The 26,112-nt window shown below is 36.7% G+C and overlaps 2 protein-coding genes across 4 annotated transcripts in view; both read left to right on the top strand.

Annotated features, from left to right (window-relative positions):
* Window positions 1–20,935, top strand: LOC107728698 (dynein, cytoplasmic 1, light intermediate chain 2). 3 transcript variants are annotated; one of them, XM_016538977.1, is made up of 14 exons: window positions 1–47; window positions 707–780; window positions 1,578–1,694; window positions 2,025–2,255; window positions 7,240–7,406; window positions 11,359–11,452; window positions 12,186–12,321; window positions 12,450–12,561; window positions 12,644–12,703; window positions 14,169–14,210; window positions 14,476–14,593; window positions 16,357–16,491; window positions 17,661–17,807; window positions 20,536–20,935. In XM_016538977.1, exons 1-13 carry the CDS (start codon window positions 7–9, stop codon window positions 17,768–17,770), a joined length of 1,437 nt encoding a protein of 478 aa, XP_016394463.1. In that variant the 5' UTR covers window positions 1–6; the 3' UTR covers window positions 17,771–17,807; window positions 20,536–20,935. The 3 variants fall into 3 exon arrangements, with proteins under 3 accessions (XP_016394463.1, XP_016394464.1, XP_016394465.1); XM_016538978.1 differs by lacking the exon at window positions 20,536–20,935 and adding an exon at window positions 18,368–18,787; XM_016538979.1 differs by lacking the exon at window positions 20,536–20,935 and having other exon boundaries at window positions 17,666–17,767.
* Window positions 20,936–21,766: 831 nt separating this feature from the next.
* The window catches only part of LOC107728702 (CKLF-like MARVEL transmembrane domain-containing protein 4), a 25,386-nt gene continuing 21,040 nt past the window's right edge, over window positions 21,767–26,112 (top strand). The window contains exons 1-2 of the mRNA XM_016538985.1: window positions 21,767–22,092; window positions 22,182–22,447. Of these exons, the coding sequence (XP_016394471.1) occupies window positions 22,262–22,447 (186 nt within the window). The 5' untranslated portion in view covers window positions 21,767–22,092; window positions 22,182–22,261. The remainder of the gene's footprint in view (window positions 22,093–22,181; window positions 22,448–26,112) is intronic.

Below are 26,112 nucleotides of genomic sequence, written 5' to 3' on the forward strand. Positions count from 1 at the left end.
GACACAATGGAAAACAGCAACGAGGATGATGAAGGACAAAACCTCTGGTACGCCCGCACCCTCAGAGTGCCCAGAAGTGCAGCGGATTTTGCAGGGAGTTAGTTTATTTGACAGTGTGATGAGTTGCTTTGTCATCAGCCGGGTGCTGCCCAGACGCCGGTCCCGGATGAGCCCAAAACACTTGACATAAACTTATGTCAAAGTCTGGATCAGGCTAGATTTGACCTTTACAGCTGGCTTAATAATAAAGGCAGTCTTCGGAGGCGTTAGGAAGCAGATTGTCTCGCTTTATATGCTCATGTCATGCTTAAGTTACTGGTTTCTGTCGTGTGCTGCTGGCTAACCTTTGTTAAAACTCAACGGTTTACATGAGATCTGTAGTGCTCAAGTCGTTTCTGAAGAAGCTTTGCGTCGCTAATTTTCTGTGTACGGGTAATGATTTCTCTTTAGTTATTATAAGTGTCAGGAAACTGATTCCCGGTGTCTGTTTCTGGTGGGATCTAACGGTTGACTGACATCCAGCACTTGTGAGAGGCTCCTTGTGGTAACGGCCTTTTGCGGATGTTTTGGTAGCATTATAGTACATACTTACAGTTGTCTGCCGTCAGAACTAACAATCAGTCTACTAACTACCGTATTAAAGCCCATGTCTGTTGATCTCATGAATGGCAATTGATCGGTGCTCATTTGTTGTTTTGTTTTTCAGGTCTTCAATCCTCAGCGAAGTTTCCACACGCTCCAGCTCTAAATTGCCTTCTGGGAAAAATATACTGCTTTTTGGTATGTGCCTTTTTCTTTTTTTTTCTTTTGCTGATTTAGGTTTTTAATCCAAATTCATAGCTTATTAAAAGTTTTGCTTACAAATGTCGACATGCACATATCATTCAAGTGAAACAACCTTAAGTAAATACCTCTGAACACAATATACCCTGATAGCACAGGTACATCACAGAGATGTCTATTTGACGTCTGCATTTACATCTGCAAGACGTATTTATTTAGAGTGTTTGCTCATCTGCAATATGTCTATAGGACGTTTAGAAAATGTCTTTGATGTTTATGATTTATAATGTATGTAAAACTGACATCTTAAAGATGTCTATCAGATGTTTGTACTCAGCAGATGCTTTCCAGATGAAGCGATCTTTAACAGACATCTTGCAGATGTACGGTTGGAAGCTGATATTGAAGTATAGTTAACAAGAAATGAAAATTCTGTCATTTAATCGGCCTCATGTTGTTCCAAACCTGTATGAGTTTCTTTCTTCTCCAGAACACAAATGAAGACATTGTGAAGAACCACATGGTTTTACTTAACTTTTACTTGAATTGTATTGACAAAAATATCAAAATGTGTTCTGCATAAGAAAGAAAGTCGTACATGTTTGGGATGATATGAGGGTGAGCAAAAGATCACAGAATTTTCATTTTTGGGTAAACTATCCTTTTAACTTTATCCCAGTCATAAACTGAAATCATTCTCTTTGTCTAAGCACTCTTATTACTTAGGCTATTTACAAATTGTATTACTTTTATGTCATGATTTAAAAGTGATATGATTTCTGGTGATGTTTTAGGGGAGGATGGTTCAGGAAAGACAACACTTATGACAAAACTTCAAGGAGCCGAGCACAGTAAGAAAGGTAGAGGGCTGGAATACTTGTACCTGAATGTCCAGGATGAAGACCGAGATGGTAAGTGCATTTTAAACTGGGTTAAAATAGGTGATAAAAGATGAAAAGAATTTGCAAAGTTTTACCGAACTAGGTCTGTCATGATAATAAAACTTGTTAGTTGTCATAGCGGTGATTAACTATTTAATAGTTCGTTTTTTTTAGTCGTTTATTCACACTCAATATGAAATTTATTCCTATAATGCTTTGTAAAAAAAAAAAAAAAAATCCATAGAACTAGAATGACATGAAAAATAAGTTATAAATATTGCTTTTTATTATTCACTTTTGGTCTGTGGAAAATGCAGTTTATTACGTTTTTTTAAAATTTATAATTTACAAATCTTCCAGATTTGACTCGATGTGGCGTGTGGATCCTGGATGGAGACCTGTACCACAAAGGCTTGCTGCAGTTTGCAGTGACTGCTGAGTCCCTGAAGGACAGTCTAGCTGTGTTCGTGGTGGACATGTCACGGCCTTGGACCATCATGGAGTCGTTGCAGAAGTGGACGAGTGTGCTGCGTGAACATGTGGACAAACTGAAGATCCCAACTGAGGAAATGAAAGAGATGGAGCAGAGGAGTAAGTCCTGTTTTGCTTTTTTACTACTAAGATGTATTAGTACGAATATCTTGGTGTTAGCATGTAGGGGACCTTCAGATTCAAGTGTGCTTATGGGTGATTGCTTGTACACAAAGTCTACCTCCAGCTGTCTTTCTGCTAAACATCTTATTTGATTCTAGTGGTAAAAATAAGCATGCTTTAAATAGCTGAAGGATGTTTGTTCAACTAGAGGAACTATATTGTGAAGTACCATATCAACCCACATCAGGCAGAAGGGAAGGCATGGATGTTGAAACAGCTTACCATATCAAGTATGCTTTCTGTAGTAGAATTGTTCCTTCTCTGGTGGGTTTTGATCATATGTAAATGTTGAGATTCAGTAGCAGACTGCTGCATTTACATATTGACTTCAGGAGAAGAATTAGCAGCAGACAGAGTAGAGTAAATGACAGATTGTGATGCAGTAGTAAATACACAAATCAATAGATTTGATACAGTGGAGATAATGATAATTATTTGATAAATACACAATCAATAGATTTAGTAAATACACAAATCAATAGTTTTGATACAGTGGAGATAATGATAATTATTTGATAAATACACAATCAATAGATTTAGTAAATACACAAATCAATAGTTTTGATACAGTGGAGATAATGATAATTATTTGATAAATACACAATCAATAGATTTAGTAAATACACAAATCAATAGTTTTGATACAGTGGAGATAATGATAATAATGATAATGATAATGTTTCAGTGCTTAATCATTAGGACAAAGTTTTTTTTTCTCTCTCTCTGTTGTGAATTCAGTATAGGTGATGCTAGTTAGAAAGTCATGTGAATTAGTCTAGATCTAGGGATTCTTATGCTTTTATTAAAATTGCTTTGTTTTGTTATTGAGTCCATGAGTCCTAATCCACTTTTATTATGGGAGTTAGCAGGGCCGCCTGCACTGGAGGATAGTTTATTGACTGTCTGGATATGAAGCACTCTTTGTGGTTTGAATTTGCATAACGCATGTTGTTCAACACTTGCTGTTAGAATAAGAGCGAATATAAATGCTGCTTCACTAGTGTTAGATATGATTAAAATAATAATAAAAAATGTTTTCATGTACAAAAAATTCAGAATCATGTTTTCAAAAACCATGGTAGTTTGATACAGTATGGTTCAAAAGGTTGGTGTTGGTAAATTTATTTTTTATTTTTTTGATGCTTTTGAAATCAGTCTATCATGCTTATCAAAGCTGCATTTGTTTGATCAAAAATACAGGAAAAACTGAAATATTGTTGCAATATAAACTCTTTTATATTTCAATGTGTCTTAAAATGTCAGTTATTCCTGTGATGGCAAAACTTTTCTTATTTATCAATGTTGAAAACAGGTTTGCTGCTTAATATTTTTGTGTAAATCGTGATACTATTTTTCAGGATTCTTCGAACAAAAAGTAGGCCTACTTAAAAAAAAAAAAAAAATAGAACTTATAAATGTCTTCACTGTTACTTTTGGTCAATGTAAAGTATCCTTGTTGAATAAAAAAAAAAGTGAATATGTTGGATTTACTGTAAGTTTAAAACTCAGCTATAATAAAACCTAATGATTTGTTGATGCTGTGACAAAGTACTTGATGACTTCAGGTGTTTTACTCTGAAGACATAAAGCTGCTCCAATAGCGTTTGAGAATGTTTTTGTAATGTGATGAGAGATGTAGAGTGCTCAGACATGAAGTGAGAGGCTATTTCTGAGGATGACTGTTTCTGCTGGTGCCCTATAAACAGGGCTGTGAGCACAGAATAGGGAAGTGGCTTGGTGATGGTATTGTTTTTCAGCTTGTGTATGAAATATTGAGACCAGTGGTTTTACAACACATCTGAACGGCTATCTGAATCACTCGCTCTGTATCTCCCAGTCTGACCATCTTATTGTATGGCGTTCATCCTTCTATTTTTTTCATTTATAATATTACAAAAGATTTATGTTTACATTAGAGAAATAAATTACATCTTAAAATATTTTTAATACAAAAGTTGTTTTGCGTTGTAGTAATACTTCACAATATTACTGTTTTTACTGTATTTTGATCAAATACATGCAGCCTTGGTGAGCATAAGCGACTTCTTTAAAAAAAAATAAATAAATATATATATATATATATATATATGTCATATACACCTAGGATGCATCGGGGGTGAGTGAAACGCAACCTAATTTTCATTTTTGACTGAACTAACCCTTTAAGCACTGCTCAGATCAACATAGGAAGCACAAGCAGGCAGCCTCCTCTCACTCCTTACATCTGACCGGGCTCAGTGATGTCAGCACTGTAGTGGGAAGGACAGTCCAGCCCCTCTTACAAGACGTTGCATCATGGTCCGCTCAGTTAGATGTTCCTCACATTCGACTCGTTGCTCTAAGCAGGGTACAAGCACAACACCCGAGCACATCTCAAACCACTGTGCTAAAACATAACGTCTCATAGCTCTTAGTCAGCTAACACATTATCTGAATGTTTATTTTAAGTGTAAAGATGACTGGATGTACTTTGGAAGTCCTTTTTTGTGTTGTTCAAAGGCTAAATGTGTTTTTTTTTTTTTTTTTTTTTTTAACATAAACACACCTTATTAGTATTATTCTTGTTAATTGCATTATACAAGTTGCTTTGGAATATAAGTCGCAGCCTGTATCTGATGGCAAAAAAATTATAAAAATGCACTGTATGTCAAATTGTCTGCCAAATGCAAAACAATGTAAATTACGATGGATACAATCAAGAAATTAAGCTCCATCACCTCATTATATCAAGCCAAATATTGAAAACCCGCTATCTAATTGGTGTTTACTATTTTGTTTTTTGGCATCATGATGTTTAGACGCGTTTGACTCTCCAACGGCTTCATAGCTGAAAATCCACACTGGACTTGTGCATTATGTTGACTGTCCCCACCCTTGTTTGTAGAAGCTGGTCAACGTCGACAGTAGAAAGTGATTGTAAACTGGTTCTTCATTTGATTGAGGTTAGGTCACATTGATTAAGAAAGTTAGTGGTTATAGATTAAAATCCATACCACACTTTCAGCTGTCTTGTGAAAACAGGCTGATCAAGTTGTTTAAAAAATGTTTTTCAGCCTGAGTTTGTTGAGAACTGTGAGATAACATGAGGCAGTAGAATCAAGGGTATTATTTAAAAATGTGCAGACTCTGCCATGTGATATGAACTCTTGCTTATTGGCTATTATCATTTAAGAAGAATCACTAGATGGTAAACATCGGTTTGCCTTCTGGAGCTAATTAACATTTCCTAATGGACTCTTTGTCAAAAAGCATTTGTAACAGTTGTTTATTGGTTTGCTGGAAATGCACCAGATTATCTTGATCTCCGGCTCCTGTGGAAACATGCATGCACTCCACATCACGGGGTGTGGGTAATTGAGTGTGATATAACCAGCTAATGGAGGGTTTCATGAGTTATGACTTTCTGAAATATTTTTACAAATGTTTTTGTAAAGAAGTCTTTTTTTTCTTACCAAGACTGCATCAAAAATACAGTAAAAAGTAAGATTTTTACAAATTAAATAATATGCTTTCTATATTAATACATTTTTTAAAATGTAATTTACTCCTGTGATAGCAAAGCTGAATTTTTGAAAAGCAGTCATTACTCCAGTGTCCAGTCTTCTGTATCAATTTAATGTGTCCTTCCTGAATAAGAGTATTAATTTCTTTAAAAACAAACAAAAAGAACATTACTCACCCCAAGCTTTTTAACATTAATTTATTTTAAACTTGCTTTTAAGACAGTTGTGGTCTGTTATTCCAGCAGCTGTTGTTTTTTTTAACAGTACGATGAAGGAAGTTGTGCAGCTTGCCTGGTTTCTGGGTCATCTGGAGCTGCATTCTTAAGGTTCCTGAGGAAGTTCCTCCCCCTTTACCTCCCTCAGCATCTCCCGAATATACCACCATTCCAGCCACCCACTTCTGCACATCACCATCATGCCCTCTCCATATACTCCTGTGTATCAGCCCGGCAGTGAATAACATTTGTTTTTGGTTGCTGTTCGCATGTTCTCTAGTGCTGTGTGAGGATGAGGGCTTGTGCAGGGATCAGACAGGGTCTTAAGAATGTGCTGTCAGCTCTGTTCACATCTGAGCTGCTCTTCCACAGGCCTCGGCTGCTCAGATGTGTCCATAACAAGTCATGATTTCAGGCGGTTTAAGTTGCACTACAGATAATAAACTGTCAGGTTAATGCTACAAATCCTTGCTTATGCTAAGATTTATTTATTAGTTTTGTAATAAGATTTTTTTTTTCCCCCTTCATCATCTTTTTTGGTACAAATCGTCTGTTTGGGTCTTATGTAACCTGACTGGAATGTCCTAATTCTGTGGATGTTCTCTCTTTATTTGTATGGATTTTTGTTGGTTAAGCCTTTTAAAACTTAGAGAGATACATGGTATTTCAAACATGCTTCCTTGATGCATGAGAACAAACCTCAGTGGTTCTTACATGTCAAGCATGGTTGAGTTTCCATATTTATCTATATTGCTTTCAGTCATTTGATTTTTGAAGTACTCATACCTCTTAAATATATTTCTATTGTTGCTAGTAAGCTAACATTAGCTTGAATGCAGTCTACACGGTAGAGTTGTAACTTTTACTGGTCCACTAACAGATGTATTGCTGTGTCATTTAAATAAATTAAAAAACAGTTAAACTTAATTGGATTGATGTTGTCATCATCAGTCCAATATATTGCTTAGACACCTACACCTACATCTATCTATATATGATCTGCATTCATTGCTTATTTAAATCTCATGTCTTTTGAATTTGTTGCAAAATATAAATGGTTTAATGTGTAATGTGAACAGTAATGTGCAGTGGTTTGATGATTCTGTTACTATCGTCAGCTGTATAATGTAGCAGTTGACACTGTTTACTGTAAATATGTAAGTTAAGGTTGACACTGTTGGTTTCTTGTTCTCTTTTCTGCAGTGGTTAAGGCCTTTCAGGAGTATGCAGAACCAGAGGAATCCATGCCGAGCTCACCCCAGAGACGAGCTCCAGCGGCTGGGGGAGAAGATGAGAGTGTGCTGCTGCCCCTGGGAGACAACGTCCTCACACACAACCTGGGCATTCCAGTGCTCATAGTTTGCACAAAGGTGATATGTTCATTTGATCTGGCATATTGGGTCCTATTCATAGCATTCAGTCACATGACTGGCTCGAAGCCCTGGAGGGCAAAACATCCATAGAACTGCAGGACAAGCATGTCAATTTTCCATCTGTTTCACAGCTGCAAATATTTAGATCACCTCTCATAAGAATAAAACAAAGGTATGTGAACAAAATGCAAGTTTTGGCCATTTGCAATCCATATTAAGCACCCGAGGCAATATTTCAATCATTAAACAGTGCGACAAAACATTGTAAAAACACTTAAAGTGCCTTAATATATTTTAAACAGTAATATTCTCTATGTTAATGATGCATAGTTTACATAGGCAAGCAGATGAGGCCGGAATATGAACGCAATCCGCTTAATGATCCAGTGTTTTCCTTCTAATGGTTTTCTATGGGAAATCATTTAACGTGAAACTTTGCACATTGCGTTTATATTCTGGCTTCATCTGCTTGCTTGTACAAAATATACATAATCAATAAAGTGTTTACTGAATTTCACCTTTTAATATCTGTGTTTTACTACATTACTACTTAATGCAAACTGCGTAAAAATAACTGGCGGTCAGTGGAGCAAAACTTTGTTTTGCCCGCCAGGTGGGCGTTCCTATAAGGGTGTGATGTCATGTGAAAACTATCAATAGGTGTTTTATTGTCTTAAGAGTTAGGTCAGCATATTTGAGATCACAATATTAAAGCATGCTAGTTTCAGGAGTGGTGTGTGTATAAACAAACAATATTGTTCAAAAGTTTGGGGACAGTTAAGTCTATTAAAAAAAAAGTACAGTAACCGTACAAAATACAGTAATGCTGTGAAGTAGCATTACACTTGAAAAATTGAAATTATTGAAAAATACATTGCGGAACAAAGAGGTCACCGCCAGACAACTAGGGATGGGTATTGTTAAGGTTTTAACGGTATTACTACTCTTACCGATACTGCTTATCGATTCGGTACTTTAACGGTATTCTTATCGGTACTTTTTGTCTTATATATATATATGACAAATTAACATTGCTTTATATTCTGAAATGTAAAATAAATATTTAATGAAATGAATATAAAACATCAATTTGTAAATGCACCAGTGTGCAGGCATTTTTAGTGTTTTATACATAAGATAAGATACAGTAAGAACATGAACAAAGAAACAAAGTAAAACAAACTGACAAATACAATAAAAAAATATACAAATGAAATGAAATAAACAGTGCTGTCATTTTTCCATGAAGTTCTACTAACATTACTGTTCAGGTAAGTAATAGCCTACAAAAGAAATCTAAAAGTAATCAAATGTAAATGAACACTGCATAGTTTTCAGTGTATGTATTGATAGATTAATGCTTATTAAAGCTATAACGTTATTCAGATTAAGAGCAGATTTGCATTTTGATGGCCCAAGCGCCAGTCTGTCACTTTAAAACAATATATTGATACACATCGGATTTTCTCCCAACTGTTCTCCTCCACTTAAGACATAAACTGTGTTTAAGTAAATACTCTCCAAGCCAGCCATTTTGACATATTTTTGTGTGTATTTGATCGATTGGACATGCGCCCGAAGCTCAAAGTGTAATTTGTTTGTCCGTTATGGAGCGCGCCGCGCGCACACATTTCAGCCTGAGGAACAGCGTCTCTTGTGCGGATTGTGCTTTCAACATTTTATTATCAAACATGTCCCGCAATTTAGCAACAGTAAAGACGGCATCTTACAACAATCACCGATTGATCTGATTCTGACGTTAAGTTTGGGTTTAGGGAGGAACGAATGCGCACCGCTGTGAAGGGAAAGAATTGCGCTAGAAGAAACGCAGCTAGTTTTTAATAGCTTTACCTCATGTCTTCTTTTGTATAATCCTTAGAAGCCAAAATCGAAATAAAAAAATAAAATTAGCTTAATAAAACAGCCACAGGCCTAAAGTGTAAGCAGATGTTTGAATGTTTAGTTCTCTCTTCTATCATAATTAAACAGGGCTTTCATGTTGCGCGTGCTGAAGCTCCTCCGCGTGGGCGCGATCTCGCTTCTGAATTGCGAATAGCAAAAATGCATCATAGACAAATGTTTGAAAAACAGCTGGCGACTCTGGTGAGATAGAATAATAAATACCGTTTTGTGGCTCTTCTGCCGTGACAGATTGCTGTAGCACCTCAGTTCAAGCAGCACATGAACGATCATCATCATATTTACTAGGTAAAGCACAAAATAAACATGAATGAACATCAGAAGGTATCTTGTTTGAACCCTTTAAAATTGTCTATATTTCTGCATAAATGTGACCCAATTCATCATCAGAAGTCCTGAAAGTAGACAAAGAGAACCCAATCAAACAAATGCGACAAAAATATTTTCTTTGTCATTTATTTATTGAGAAAAATGACCCAGTGTTACATTTCTGTGCGGTATATTCTGTATATATAAAACTTACTGACCTCAAACCTTTGAATGGTTGTGTATGCCCTGTGCATAAATAGAAGTGAGTAGATGAACAATTTATGAAATTTGAGTGGATATTTTGAGTTGTTTTGCTCAGTGTTTGGGGATTGGGTGTGTTGTTTCTGATGCATCATTGAGTGTCTTTAACCGGATGAAAAGCTCTCTTTATGGAGTCTCAGTAGCCTGCAGGTTCAGAGCTGCAGACTCACCATACCCCCCTCACATGCTCTTTCGGATCAGAACACGCTCAATGATCTCTTCTATTGTTAGCCTTCCTCCAGCCCCGGGTGTGTGAAAGACAACCCGTTTTTAAATGAGGTAGTTTAGGTCTGAGAGTAAAATGTTCACTCTTTGTTCTGTTCAATGTCAAGAGGCAAAGTGATCAAACAGCCTCACCCTGGGATAGAAGAGAATAGAGCCTGATTGAATTTCAGAAAGCAGTTCCAATTTCCAGTTTACTTGAAAGCACAAAATTTGCTCTTATCAATATGCTTTAGTATCATCATTACTGATCTGCTAACAGCAGCAATTCACTGGCGTACTGCAATACCTTTAAAGGGATAGTTCACCCAAAAATGACATTCCAAACCTGTATGAATTTCTTACTTCTGCAGAATGTTGAGGTTCAAACAACATTGGACCTCATTAACTTTCTTTGTATGGTCAAAAAAAAAAAAAAGATCACAAGACGATTTTCAAAATACAGTCAAACCAAATATTATTCAGACACCAGATGTAATTTTTTTTTTTTACTAGTGGGTGCAGGACACTATAGTTCATTTTGACTACCAGTAAAATTGATAAAAAATTTGAGACCAAAAATTATTCAGACACTTTGACCCGACCATGTTTTGCTTAAGTGTTATCTGACATTATCAGGATGAATTTGTTCTGGCACAGTTTAACTCTGAGTTCTTGTCATATTTTAGTACCATTTTCTAAACTATAGCGAATAAACTGTGATAATGTGAGAAATGTTGAAGGTGTCTGAAAAAAATTCGGTCTGACTGCATCTTCTTTCATATATCAAGATTATCTTTAGTTTACTCCATTAATAATTACCATTGCTTTATCACATTTGTTTTAAGTGTTAAAGACAGGATGTTTTTAGTATGAAGTTAAAAGTTCAGCAGTATCTGTGACATGCAAAGATGAGTTTGCATTTGCAGTGGCCAAGACTGATCTGTCCGAGATATTTTTGTCATGGCAGCCTCTTGGATTTTTATGCAGCCTAGTTTGCTCCTCTTCTTCCTGCCAAAATGATTATGGATGGCATTCAGCCACAATCTGAGTCATTCACAAACATGGCTGCTGCATCAGTTTTTAGGATGGTGTGTCTGTCATTTAAAATCAGGAGATCAATGATGATAAATGGATGGTTCACAATAGAAATGCTGTTATTTACTCACCCTTGTGTTGTTCAATTCTAATATATCAAATATACTGCATGTAAGACAGTGTTTTCCCTTGACTGATTATCTCTGTCTTTGTCTTTTAGTGTGATGCTGTCAGTGTACTGGAGAAGGAGCACGACTACAAGGAGGAGCATTTTGACTTCATTCAGTCACACATCCGGCGGTTCTGTCTACAGTGTATCCTACTCAGTCTTAGCATTTGTGCTGTTGTAATCTTTTTCTTTTCTACTCATGCAGTACACTGTAAAGAAATATTTTGTCAAATTTATGGTTAAAAATGGCAGCTGTGGTTGCCAAAACCTCACCATAATATTTTAGGTATTTTGGAATTGTATATCGTTGCCCTGTATATTTTGCAACAAATAACTGTATATTTCAGTAAGGGAAATAATATCAATATACCAGCCTACTTGAATTACCAAGATCTGCTTTTTATGTTTAAAAAGTACCTTTAAATTTGCCTTTTTCCTTTAAAATAATAATACAGGTGGAAAAACAGAAAGTCACATGATGAATCACGATGAGTCCATTGTAAGTGGCCTGTCCATAAAACACAGCCGAAAACCTGAGAATAAACAATATAGACAAAAACAAAACACGGTCATGGTAACCTTCATGATGCTGAAAGAACAGAAAATGTAACACAAAACACCCTAATGCACATTACATATATGAAAAATGAGAAGAAACCAAATTATTTACATGGAATATAGTCACGTGATATGTCAAGCAGGGACTTCTGGGAACATTCTTTTACAGTTTTTCATCATAAACAACTTTTTTTTTTTTTACATTGAGATGACATTGTGATTTTTTTTAACATTTACAGTTTTTCACCATATATATATATTTTCTATAAAAATTGCAAACATTTTTTTACAGTATACACATCCTTAATCGCATCTCACAGATGGAGCTGGCTTGATTTACTCGTCGGTCAAAGAGGAAAAGAACATGGGCCTTCTCTACAAATACATGGTGCACAAAATATATGACTTCCAGTTTACTACGCCTGCCTTAGTAGTGGAGAAGGATGCTGTGTTCATGTGAGATCTCCGAAATCCCCTAAAAACATTGCATTTCTCATCTTTTTATGTGAGAATATCCATGTCTAATTCAGTTTGGTGTCAATCTGTCAAACTGGTTTCTGTTAAAACATTTTATCTCGGCGTAGTCCATCCGGATGGGACAATGACAAGAAAATTGCCATCCTGCATGAAAACTTCACAACGGTTCGACCTGAGGATCCCTTTGAGGACTTTATAACAAAACCTCCTGTACGAAAGGTGAGAAAAAAACCTAGGAATGAAAATGTTACCTTAATCTGCTACTGCTTATATAACATTTGCCCTTTTCTTGTTTCTAAAGTTGGTGCATGACAAAGAAATCAGTGCAGAGGATGAGCAGGTCTTCCTCATGAAGCAGCAGGTATGTTTGGACTACAAGAAAACAGACTGCAGATTTAGGATCAGGTTTCTTCATTCAGTGCTGAGGTTACACATTTGAAAGGCAGCCGAAATCAAGTGATCTCTACTCTGACGTCGACATGCATCCCTCACAAAGCTCTCCCGCTGTCCTTCGTTTGTTTATTCTCCCTCGTGGTTCCAGAGTTGTCTGACCAATCAGGAGCTGGTGATGCCTTCTTATTGTTTTCATTGACTGACCCAGGGTCAGATATGCAGTATACTCTTTACATACACAATATTTGGTCGTTTAAAACGATAATTTTGTTTTAATGGACATTGCAAGCCAGCTTCTTATATGCTGGCACATTCTCCTGAATTTCACTGTGGGTCTTGTCATATATCTTGAACGGCTCCATGTGGTTAAATCAATTGTGAATGGTGTTTATGCAAGGGGGTTTTATTGAGAATGGTCTTTAACACAATAGTAGGCTGTATGTACACTGTCACTGCTGTTCAGCAGCTCCTTTTGATTTTTTGTCTTTGAAATGAAAAGATCGCTGTGTGACTGCATACAAACAATGTGTTGTGTATCACCTAGATGCACAAAAAAAATTGTGAAAAAAACAGCAATTGTAAAAATAGTAAAAAAAAAACGGCAATATTATGAAATATCATTACAATTTAAAATAACTTTTCTATTTTAATATATTTTATTATTTAATATTTTTTATCATTATCCCTGTGTTGGCAAAGCTGAATTTTCTGCAGCTTGGAAACTGATTTTTTTTCAATAGAAAGTTCAAATGAACTGCATTTCTTTGAAACTGAAGTGTTTTGTAACACACAAATGTCATTTAGTTTCACTTTTATTCAATTTAATGCATCATTGGTTGTTACATAGGGACACGATACCACATAATCGGCTCAGACCACAAAATGTATCAGACCCATTCGAATTCTACACAGAATGCTATATTTTATAGTGATATGGATGAGATTAGGAGGAGAAACTGTTAGACAGACTCGCTATTAGAACTGATGAGTAGAAGATAACACAGATGCCATTCACCAATATATGACACACTTTTCAAGCTACACATCCTCAGCATGATTATGACAACTGTTTTGCTTTAGTAACATTTTCATATTGAATCTAAAGGGTTAATCCTTTAGGCTGTCATAAGCTATCGAATGCGGCTTTTCCGAGCTCAATGGCTCTGGCCCGAGCCGATATAAAAGAAACATTGGCTATTGGCTACTTAAAAAAAGTGGGCGGGGCTGCTCTATGTCTCGCACTGTCTTCCTGTTTCAGTTGATATTACATCACCACGTAGAATAACGCTGCGCCTTTCAAGGCACTTCAATGGACCTTTAAAAATGTCTTTACAAAAAATGACTGGCCCCAAACGTTTGAACAGTAGTGTACATGGTTACATGTTTTACACAGCAATATTTCAGCTCTCATGTCTTCTGTCTCTTTATTACAGTCATTGTTAGCCAAGCAGCCGGCCACACCAACAAGAGGAACAGTAAGTGTGACTTCACTACAACACACACACCTCTCACACTTTTAAGTGTGATTCTATTATGCTGCTTTGAGGATCCTGTGATAATGTTGTGACACTAATGCTTTACAATTTTACAAAAGCCACTGAATCCTTTAGCTTTTTTTTTTTAATTGCTCTTAAGTTTTGTTTTTAATGGTAATTTCATGTAGTGGGAAATACAAATCTGCTGAATTGTTTTTGAAATCTCCTAACACCTGATTTTTCTTTTTTGCGTGTGCGCGCATAGGAGTCTCCTGCCCGGACTGCATCTGGCTCACCCCGGCCGACAAGCCGGACAGGGCCCACCAATGTGGCTAGTGTCTCACCCATGACTGCAGTGAAGAAACCAGACCCTAACATGAAAGGCAAGAAATCTTACCTGGCAAGATTACACACACCACAAAACCTAAATGAAGCTTTGTGATCTCATGGCTCTCTATTCATCAGGCCGGCAAGCAGTGAAGCGAAAACACAGTGTTTTCGTGAGAGTCTAAATATGAGCACTTTGTTCTCTCACTCTTTCTCTCTGTGTTCTTTTATTCTCTCTCACACTAATCTCATTTTGCTGGTTCATCCCTCTGCCTCACAGTCTAACCTCTTTAAAACTGCCCTCCTGAGGAGAATGTAGGAATATGAAATGACATTTTCCGATCACAAAGCTCAGCTGGACAGCATGTTTCATACCAGTAGGAATAGATTCAGTCGTTTTAAGTAAATCAACTTTAATTGAATTCTTAAACCTTCCCACCCTGTAGGGTAACATATTTTACTTTTTTTTTAAAATGGTTTCGATGAACGATTATGAAAATGCAATAATCAAGATAAAACGATTATTGCGCCCCATTCCGCCCCCTTTCTAGCGGTGCGCTTTCGCTCCTCCATAAAAGCCCAATTTCACATGCAAATCAGTAAAATCATATAACGTGACTTTTGCAAAATGGGACGTGCTTGATTTATTAAAGTTGATTAGTTAACTTTTTTAGCTTTTTTAAAGTAAATTTAATTCTTACAGTGAAGACTATGCTGTTTTATTTTACATTAGATTATTTAATTTCTGTAGTAGGCTGTTAGCTGAATACTTTAGACTTGCATAAAAAACTTAAAAGCACTGTTTGTTTCATTTATATATATTTTTTCTATTGTATTTGTCCTTTGTTTTTTTGTCATTTGTTTTTTTATTGTATTGTTGACAGTTTAATTATTTTCGATAATTTGAGGACTTTTTTTTGTTTCTTATTAATTTAATAATTAATAATAATTTTAATAATTTAATAATAATAATTTATGCATTTAGCAGACGCTTTTATCCAAAGCGACTTACAGTGCATTCAGGCTATACATTTTTTACCAGTATGTGTGTTCCCTGGGAATCGAACCCACGACCTTTTGCGCTGCTAATGCAATGCTCTACCACTGATTATTATTCATACAAGTTACCCTAGTATTCTGCTGTGGTATTGAGAATTGTGAAATTTCACTGGTCTCTAAAATGTAGATGTCATAGCAAACATATTTACAGAAAATACATATTTGATATATATTGGTATCTTAAAGGGGTCATATGATGCTTTTTTAAAGATCATTATTTTGTGTATTTTGTGTAACAGAATATGTTGACATGCTTTAATGTTCAAAAAACACATTATTTTTTAAATACTGTACATTATTGTAGGTCCTCTATGCCCCGCCTCTCTCAAACGCTTCGTTTTCTACAAAGCCCCCTCCTTTTTTGAGACTTTAGTCTTTGCAACTTCAGGGATCTTATCTATGCACAATCAGCTTGTAACACTCCAAAGAGAAAGGAAAACTTGAAATCGCATCATATGACCCCTTTAATAAATCACTCATATAAAATTTTGGTCATGTGGCCCACTCATAATCATGTTAAATAATCGTGATTACAATATTGACCAAAATAACCGTGATTATGATTTTTGCCATAATCGAGCAGCCCTCATTTTAGTTGATGTCAATGAAGCCCAGGAAACATACTAAGCCCTTTCAATATCATAATTGTGGTAATTGTAAATCTTGGATGTGTGTTTGCTTTTGAACACCTCACAGTGCAAATGAATATCGTTTGGACATTGCCAGCTGAGGTCATTATATTTCGTTTGTGTGTTTATAGGAGCAGCAGCGAATGAAGGAGTGCTGGCCAACTTCTTCAACAGTCTGCTGAGTAAAAAGACGGGTGTGCCGGGCAGTCCTGGGACACCAGGGGCGGCAACAGGAGCAGGCGTACAAGGCTCTGCCAAGAAATCAGGTAAATTCTTCCTTTTCCAGCCTCAACCCCAGGAACAGGTGTATCTCACAAAAAAAACAAAAAAAACAACTGTCATGTGTAGGTCATATTTCACCCTAAAATCATAAGGGGGAAGGGAAAAAGGCTTATATTTTGCATAAAGAAAGTCTTTATTTAATACAATATTTTATTGCAGTGGGTAAGATTTTTTATATTTATTTTTCATTTATTATTATTATTTATTTATTTTTAGCAATTATAGTTTTTGAAAATAATGTAAAAATGCAAACAATCCTAATTGTCCAAAAAATTGGCCTTTGTTCTTAAATCATGTTTGATTTGCATGAAATGGCTGTGCACCAACTCAAGATACTCCTGACAAAAAGTTATGAAAAAAAAGATTATTTCATATTGAATCACTTTGGAAACATAGTCCAGTATATTTGTGGCTTTGGTCTGTAGTAGTGACTAATTGGCCTATATCTTTTGAATACAGTTTCTCAATTTCACAAAACTTGGTATACATTAACAACAGGACAATCTGAGAATGCACCCCCTCCCACCCCCGCGTGATTTTTGGTTGAATTATGATCTGTACAATCATTCATGAGATTCACCTGATCACCTTCTGTCATAATGTTCTTTTGTTTCCTCTGGACAATGCTGTTCTTTGGAGTTTTACCCTTAGAGCCAGAGAGAATAACCAGGAGAAATGGGCTGAAAAGCCTGTGTGAGTGACGTGGCGTGATATGGATGGTGATATCTCATACTCACTGGTTTTCATACCTAAGATGATGTCGAGTTCATACCAACTGTACTTTTCATTCTTTGATATTTAGTTTCAGTTGTTTACATGAATTGCTAATATATTAACACAATTCTGTGTTCTTTACCTGCTGTTATGGCCCCATCATTTAAATGACATTGTGCTCGGATAAAGAACCGCATGCAGTTTTTTAAAATATTTTTTTTATTTGCCTTTTCATGTCTTTCTCATTAAGTTTGCTGCCCACACAGCATGCTGCTTTTGAATGCATACCAGCATGCAGCACTCATCCACATCCACTGAGCTGGTTCCCACATAACCATAAACAACCTGTGTTCTTTTTATATATATATATATATATATATATATAACACAGAAACTACAGGAGATTACTCTGTTTTTTCTTTCTCTTCTTTCTTCCAGGGGCAGAAGCCGGGTTTGACTGACGTACAGGCGGAACTGGACCGAATGACTCGTAAACCTGACTCAATGGTAACGGCCAACAACACCCCTGCGACAGAGAACGAGGCATGAGAGCGCCAGCAGCATTGTCCACTCTGGAAATCAACATGTAATGACATAAAGGAGAAAAAAAAAGCTATTCATGACCAAAATTCCCCCCACCTTGTGTGTCAATCAGCAAACAGACCGTGGTTTACCGAAAGTGTTGGGATTCTATCAGATGTATAGGCTCTGGTGTTGTGGGGGAAAGAGAGGTAGATATTTGAAAAGATGCAACTGCTTTTCTTTGTTTTCATTTCCAGACCCCTTTCTATGTTCGTTTTTTTGTTTATTTGTGGTGATTAATTTTTGGTGTGGCATATGGCAGGTCAGGTAATGGGTGCTCTCTCCTTAAGGAGGCAGTCAAACCTCTGAAGTGTGGGGCCTTGCTTAGCTTGGGGAACCTTAAACAGCACCCATTCCCCTCCTCCTGACAAGAGCAGAAACGCACTGCTGCATTCAATGAGCAGTCGCTTCAAGTGTTGCAATCAGCTACAACTACTGCTAAAATCCTAAATATATTCATTGAAAACAAGAAGTACTTGCACAAAGTATATAGTGTGTACATTTATGCTGATGTATTTATAACAAAGCAAATCAAGCTTTTATTTTCTTTCTGTGTTTTATCAGTGAGACGTTAAGCTTCCCTTAAAATGGTTAACATCACTGATGTCATGACACTAATGACAAATACCCATTGGACTTCAGCATACAAGAATGGCAGATGCTGCCACACCGCCTCTTTGAATTATGTAAATATGCGCAAAACATTCGCTATACAAGCTTTGATTTGATTTTGTATAAAATTGAGTTATTTTAACAATTTATGAAGAACTATTTCAGATGAAACAAGCATTGATGAGTATCAGGCCGAACGTTTTCTTTTGGCTATGCTTGGTTTTGGAGGAGAGGAGCAGGGCAGCATCTTTCCTAGTAGAACTCCCAAGTGCCTGTGTCATAGTGGAGGTGCTTGTTTCCAAAAGAGGAATTGCACTGTAGCATCAACAGTCAATAGTTTTTTTTTTTTGTTTTTTTTTGGTTCAACTTGTAATTTATTTATTTTTTTGCTATTTTATTTTGAAAATGAATTTCTGTGGTCATTGCTTTTTTGTTAAAATTACACATTTTGCTTACTTCAGTGGCCTAGATACTTTTTTTTTTTGCTGCCATAGGGAGCTTGCCTTTCTTTTTGCGAATGTCAACATTGTCCACATAAAACGTGTTTCGCATCTGACATTTCGTCCCACCTCCCAGTTGGAAATTGTGGCTTAAACCACTAGCGCCGCTTCATGTGGCCAAGTGACAGACTGTACGTCGTGTCTTTTGTCAGTCCTTACAAATGAGATCTCAGATTTGTTTGCTAGCACTTTTTTTTTCATATAATTTGAGGACTGTATAGTGATTCATGTAAAACATTCCGGTTGCTTCGTGTGCCCTGCCTCAGTGCCCACTGGAAGTGATGACTTTGCCTTCAGTGTAGCGTTCACTGTTGTCACTCCATATGCTCTGTCTCTTCACTCAGGGTAGGTCTGAGTCCATACAACAGCCTTGTCCGTCTTCATAGTACATTTCTCAACATTTTCTTCCACTACTGATACTGTATCATATTCCTGGTTCTAGCTAATTGTTTTAAGATGTTCTTTTTCTTTTCTTTTTTTTTTTTTTGGCCGCTGAAAATGAAACTAAGTTAGTTGGGTTAGCTTGACAAATCATCCACAGACATGATGTAATGGTTTTCTTAAGGTTTTTAACCTTAATGTTGTAGTGGAGAAACTGTAAATGGAGCAGCTAAAGTGGCTTTTAAATGATCATTACATTTTTTTAGCTGAAAGAGGAAAATGCAGAGAATTGGAATCTGGAACCAAAGATGTAGAATCCACATGTTATGTCAGGTTGGAGTCGCTGCCCTAAATTCCTCCCAGGTTGCCGCTCTTGGCTGAGCCTGGAGAAGACATCATTCCAAAACTGATCCTCTGCTTACTGTGGTGGTCTGTGTTCAATGTCAGATATATATATATTTTTTCCATTAGAGTTTGAAGTCCTTGTTCTTTTTTTTAAGCTCTTCAAGGGAATAGACCACAAGTCGTGTAGTGTTTACTGTTATTTTGCATGAATTAATGAAATATGAAAAGAAAAATCTCATACCAAACTAGAGATAAGGAACTCGAATGAAATTTTCATTTATGCTGCATAGTATTGCTTAACGGTTTCCATTTATGATGGGCAGGGCTAAAGCATTTGCTGATATTCAAGCACAACATTAAGTCTGGACTATATACCTCTTGTTTTAGTGGTTAAGGTGTTTCATCTATTCAGATTGTGTAAGAAATTATTGGGGCTGCCACTGATGAAGCCTGTGATCACATCTAACATTCTTACTGCTTTCAGAACTGCTCATATAACCTTAAACTCACTTAAGTATTTCATTGCATTCTCTGCATTTGCCGCGACTGAAATCTCATTGTCTAAATATCACTGACACATTCCTGCGAACATAGCTCATTTTCCTACCTAAAAGACTGAATTCAGGGTTCAATATTATTTCATGGCGTTGTAACTGTTTTACTGGAAGTGAAGAACTGTTATTAATTCATCTTGGTTAAATTGTCAAAAGCAACATATTGTCAGCTACTTAAATATTTAGTTTTTTCCACCTCCACAAAGTTTGATGGTTACTGATTTTAATAGTAGCTTGGTGCAAATGTAGACAACTTAACGGAGTAAGAAATTGAAAAAACGGAGATGCCTGAAGTACTTGAAAAATCTTCCTAACTCAGAACCCATCTGTTTTCCCAAAGGAGACATACAACGGATAAAAGGTCTAAGGGTGGCCACCAAAAGAAACAAGTTGCTTCATTCCGCTTCATTGATTTCTTTTCCTCGGTTGGGGAAGATTGCAGTTATATAATGAACAGCACATTTTATATGTATTTCATTCAGACTAGGATGGCTTTGTTCTGTATAATCCTTCTAATATGCACTTACCCCTGTAAGAAAGAAAATGTTGAGAAAATGCTCTTGGCTTCCAAAATTTTCTATACAGGAATTGAAAGACCTTTCTATTCACACAAAGGACTGTGTTTGTGAGCTGTACCTTAAAGTGAGTCTGATTGTATGGCTTTAACTTGATGCAGTACGTGGCCATGTGAAATCTAGCTTTTAATGGAAACAAAGATAAGGAAATGTCTTTTTTTTTTTTCAGTCCTGGCTTAAATAAAATACAAATCCAGACTACAACTATCTTGTGATTTAGTTTTTTGCTTGTCAGTTAATTCCAGAAGATGCACAACATTTTAGGAGGCAGCATTACAGCACTGATTAATATTTCATTTAATATTGACCTTTTGAACCACAGTTTAAGATATGCCAGTTTTAAGATGGTTGCATTATTTTGGGAATCAAACCAGTAGGGGGCAGTGCTCTTCTCCCAATATGTATCCTTTTTTTTTCTTCTTTTTTTTAAGATGTAAAATATAAATGTGTACATGCATACATGTGAATGCATAATGTAGTATATAGTAGTTTTTTATTTATATATACATATGCTTATTTAGGTATACTGCCATGAGAACCAATTATGTTACAACACAAAGACAGTATTTACAGTGTTTCTAAATAAGTCCACAAGTGGTTTCCTAATCGTCTCTGCAGCTGTACTCCGTACCAACAGTTCATATTAAAAACTACCCAATACCAACATGCTGTCTAGGAAGACTACGCACTAGGATTTGGAAACTGACATACTGTGGCAAGCCAAATTAACATGTATTCATTTAACTAAATATTTTTGTTACAAGTACTGTTTTATCAGTAGTAAGTTAACCTTTAATGACTTATCTTTTTCAGTTTCAGCTACAAGTATCTAATAAATATGTAGGCTACTAGTACATCTGGAACACTTAGCAGCAGCATTTGGAACACATAGTAAAAAACATCCCCATAGAATTCAATATTCAAATGTTTCAATTGGTTTTAAGGAATAAACATTAAAACAGCTTGCCATAGCGACACTTTAAACTGCTGTGTCGTTTCGCATTTGATGAATCATATATTGCGATCTTCACCTGCATGAGGGAAGACAAGAACTCAAAGCTTGACGTTTAGAAGTATGACTGTTTCGTGCTTTTGTTTCTCTAACATCAGTCAGGACTTTACATGAAATCGTCTGTCCTCGCAGGAATGTAGTTTGGAGGGCGGAGACTCGCGGCAACATTACATTCTGCATCCCGAAGCTGTGAAATATTGACACTGCCATGAGAACAGCCGAGATCGTTCAGCACTGTTCATAACAAGATCCGAACACAGCGCAAAGATGACGGAGAGGTGGATGTAGTGTTTGGGCTCGGGGTCTGTAGGTAATACACACGGCTGGAGTTTACGGTGATCGTTTTGTAACAAGGGTTGTTCTTTGTTGAGACATTGTTTTCTGCCTGGCTGTTTTCAGAGGACCAGTGGACAGCTCTTCATTTCAGCCCCGAATCTGCTCTTGTATCTGGGCGGGACGTGGAGATAAAAGAGTTCAGCATGAGGAATAACGAGGAGACTGAGGGCTTTGATGGCGAGGCCTCCAACACCTCGATGATTTCAGGAGCCAATAGTCCGTATCAGCCGACCACCGAGCCCGTGCACTCCAGAAACGTGTTCAGGGCCATCAGGTGTGACCTGGACTATATCAAATCACATTTCGGTATTTTAAAAATTATCGAAGTGGTAAGTTCAAATAGTCACAGTGTTTCTCCGTTCCATGATAAACAGGTTGTATTGGCAACACATTTAGAGTCAGTAAGGTGACATCCTGTGAACAAGTCAAGATGTCTTCATCTTCAGCAATGTCATCATTTTCTTTCTTTCTTTCTTTCTTTCTTTCTTTCTTTCAGTTAGATTGTTGGTGTGAGAAAGACACTTGTCCCATTTTTAGATTGTGAGTAGGACAGCAGAAGTCCTGTCTTCATCAACAATGTCATAGTTTGTTTTTTTTCTTTAATAGTTCTTTCTTTCTTTCTTTCTTTCTTTTAGATGCTCCTTCCTGATGATCGTATTAGTGTAGGCATGACAAATTTCCCTTTTTTTTATTATAAGTCAAAACATTCAAGGCAAGACAGATGTCTTCATCATCCAAACAGTGGCCTCAAAAAGCCTTTTCCACACAAGATAACAGATCTGCTTTCCACATATTTCAGTTAGATATTCACTCCTGATTACATTCTTCTCATATTGGATTAGTGTGAGGAGAACAGATTTCCTCCTTTTTGGGTTTTTAAATCAAAATATTTCCTGTTGGATACTTGCCGACAGGCGTCAAAATCTCTGGAATGCATCAGTGACGGAGGGGAATGTTGCCTGGAGTCTGAATGAATTAACTTTCGGATTGCACTTTATGTCTGCTTGATTGGCAAAACACCCAAAAAGCTATAGAGTCACTGTGGTCAAACTCACAGAAGAGCTTTTTTTTGCCTGTGACTGCCAGATGTTGAAAAAGGAGTGGGAAGTGTAAGGAGAGAGAAAAAAATTATGGCTGTCTGTTCAATAGTCCGTATCAGCCGACCACCGAGCCCGTGCACTCCAGAAACGTGTTCAGGGCCATCAGGTGTGACCTGGACTATATCAAATCACATTTCGGTATTTTAAAAATTATCGAAGTGGTAAGTTCAAATAGTCACAGTGCTTTTCCATTCCATGAAAAATGTATGAGCTAAGAAAGTTTTTCTGTACTGAACTTCAGCCAGGTGTACTGGCAACAAATTTAGAGTCAGGTGACTTCCTGTGAGGAAGTTAAGATGTCTTCATCAACAGTGTCATTATTTGATTTTCCTTCTTTCATAAATTTAATTGTCTTTCTTTCTTTCTTTCTTTCTTCTTTCTTTGTTACATTGTATTAATGTGAGAAAGAAATCTCCCAATTTTTAGATTGTGAGCAGGACAGCAGAAGTCATGTCTTCATCAACAGTGCCATCATTTATTGTTTGACATTTCTTTCTTTCTTTCTTTCTTTCTTTTTTTCTTTTAGATGTCCCTCCCTGATGACATTCCTCTCATGTTAGTTCGTATTAGTGTAAGCAAGACAGATTTCCCAGTTTTTGCATTATAATCAAAATATAGCTGCAAGCAGTGATACAGGGCCAAGCCCCGAAGGTGCAGCAGGCACAGCAAGCATAGCAACCACTGCTACTTCAAGCCCAGCATGTACAGCAAGCATAATAATCACAGCAAACTCATCAAGGCACATATCACACTTAACAGTCAAAAGCTTTACAATGTGCATCTCAAAAGTTCAAAACACTTAAAATTTGGACAAGAAATTGGACAAAATTTATAGGAGGAGTAGCGAAAATACCGTTTTCATTTACTTCAATATGGAGGACAGGCAAAATAATGGAGTCTGGATAAATTTATGAAAAAATAAGCATGGCTCATGTATGCACATATGATCAAATTAAATGAAGATTATTATGAAATGGTCAATTGAAGTGCTTGTGAAGCGGGGATTAATACAAACTGAACATGCACAAAAGTGCAAGGGGTTCACGTTATTTGAATCAGAATACGAAGCTGTCACGTGGTTGTGTGCGTAAACGAAGCTTCGGATGTTGCAGATCATGTGGTTTTGGCAAAACGAATCAAGCTCCAGGAACAGTGCTTCATTGTGAGATGGTTTTTTTTTTTTCGATACAAGCTTTGAAGGCTCGAACGTCGCATCACTAAGATATTGTCAGAATTTACATAACCCAGGAAATGAAAAGAAACAAAAAGAACAAAATTTCGACAATGTTTTCAAAAGTTATAAGCATTTTTGCAAAAAATCATTATATCTCTGGAACACTAGGAATGTGTTCAAACTTCTCAGGTACTTCTGGGACATGCTGTTGATGATTCTTACCAATTTTTGTGCCGATATGTCAAATTGTTCAAAATAAATTAAAATTTATGTAAAATTTCAAAATGAAAGTTATTAGCAAAAATAGCAAATTTTCATATCTCATGATCCATAGGAGGCACTGTTGCCAAATTGGTAACATTGATTGGCATAGACCCTCAGGTCATGTTGCTGATGAAGTGTACCAAGTTTCATTTCGATTAATCAAAAGTTTGGCCGAGATACAGCCTCTGAACCAATTTTGGGTAAACATTAAGTTCACAACATCATAACTTTTGAACAAAGATGAATATCAAAATTCTGTTCAGTTGTTTCTGTGCGGCTCAGAACAAAGAACATCCATGCCGATTTTCAGAAGAATTGGAGACATTTTAAAGGAGGAGTAGCAAAAAAAAACGAATACTGTACTTTTCAAAATGGCCACTACTGAGTTTTCATGTAAGCTATTGAATGTAATCAGAACGAAGAGTGGAATCAGATTAACTAAATTTCATTTTTCTATAACAAAGGGTTCAAATGTTATAACTGTTTGAAAAGTGAATATTTGAACTGGTGGTGGCGCTATAGAGTTTGTCCTAGAGACCCCAAAGTTGGTCAGATCACTAATCAGGACCACCACTACACGTGTGCCATTTAGGGGCTTGGCCTCTAAATATTCAAGGCAAGACGGATGTCTCCATCCAAACAGTGGCATCAAAAAAAGCATTTTTCCGCACAAGATAACAGATCTGCTTTCCATATTTTCATTTAGATATTCACTCCTGATTACGTTCTTCTCATATTGGATTAGTGTGAGGAGAGCAGATTTCCTATTTTTTGGGTTTTTAAATAAAAATATTTCCTGTTGGATACATGCCGACAGGCGTCAAAATCTCTGGAATGCATCAGTGACGAAGGGGAATGTTGCCTGGAGTCTGAATGAATTAACTTTCAGATTGCATTTTAGGTCTGCTTGATTGGCAAAACACCCAAAAAGCTATAGAGTCACTGGTCAAAACAGAAACTCACAGAAGAGTTTTTTTGCCTGTGAACCTCTGCCAGATGTTGAAAAAGGAGTGGGAAGTGTAAGGAGAGAGAAAAAAATTATGGCTGTCTGTTGTTTTGCTGGCTCAGCAAAAGCAAAGCATCTCAGATCGGGCCCTCATGGTGATGCACAGTTAAGAAACTGCATGCACGGGGGAAAACAGAGTGAAACTAAGGAAGTTATTAGGTGAAACAAGGGCTTGTGTATGCTGCCAAAGGAAACAACCTGTGTGCCAAGTACAGAAGATATAGCTGAGATAGTGGACATATGGAGTACATGCAGCACTTTTATCTTCATGAACTTAGGCCCAATCCCAATTCTATTTTATACCCCTTCCCCTTCCCCTACCCCTCCGCCTACCCCTTGTCCCTTGAAACAGAGCGTCAAGGGGTAGGGGTGAAAATATTCCCCTAAGAATTGGGGCACCACTACTCTGCCGTCACACGTCATCATACGTCGTCTAGCTCCTACAATACA

This window comes from Sinocyclocheilus rhinocerous, unplaced genomic scaffold (genome assembly GCF_001515625.1).
Source record: "Sinocyclocheilus rhinocerous isolate Xijiao unplaced genomic scaffold, SAMN03320098_v1.1 scaffold1509, whole genome shotgun sequence".
Classification (NCBI taxonomy): Eukaryota; Metazoa; Chordata; class Actinopteri; order Cypriniformes; family Cyprinidae; genus Sinocyclocheilus; species Sinocyclocheilus rhinocerous.

What these genes read in the sequence shown, in the direction of transcription:
- LOC107728698 (XM_016538977.1), top strand. Translation starts at nt 7, where the DNA reads ATGGAAAACAGCAACGAGGATGATGAAGGACAAAACCTCTG. An exon ending in CCGGCGGTTCTGTCTACAGT is followed by an intron (nt 11,453 to 12,185) that starts GTATCCTACTCA and finishes CGCATCTCACAG; the next exon opens with ATGGAGCTGGCTTGATTTAC. An exon ending in ACCAGACCCTAACATGAAAG is followed by an intron (nt 14,594 to 16,356) that starts GCAAGAAATCTT and finishes GTGTGTTTATAG; the next exon opens with GAGCAGCAGCGAATGAAGGA.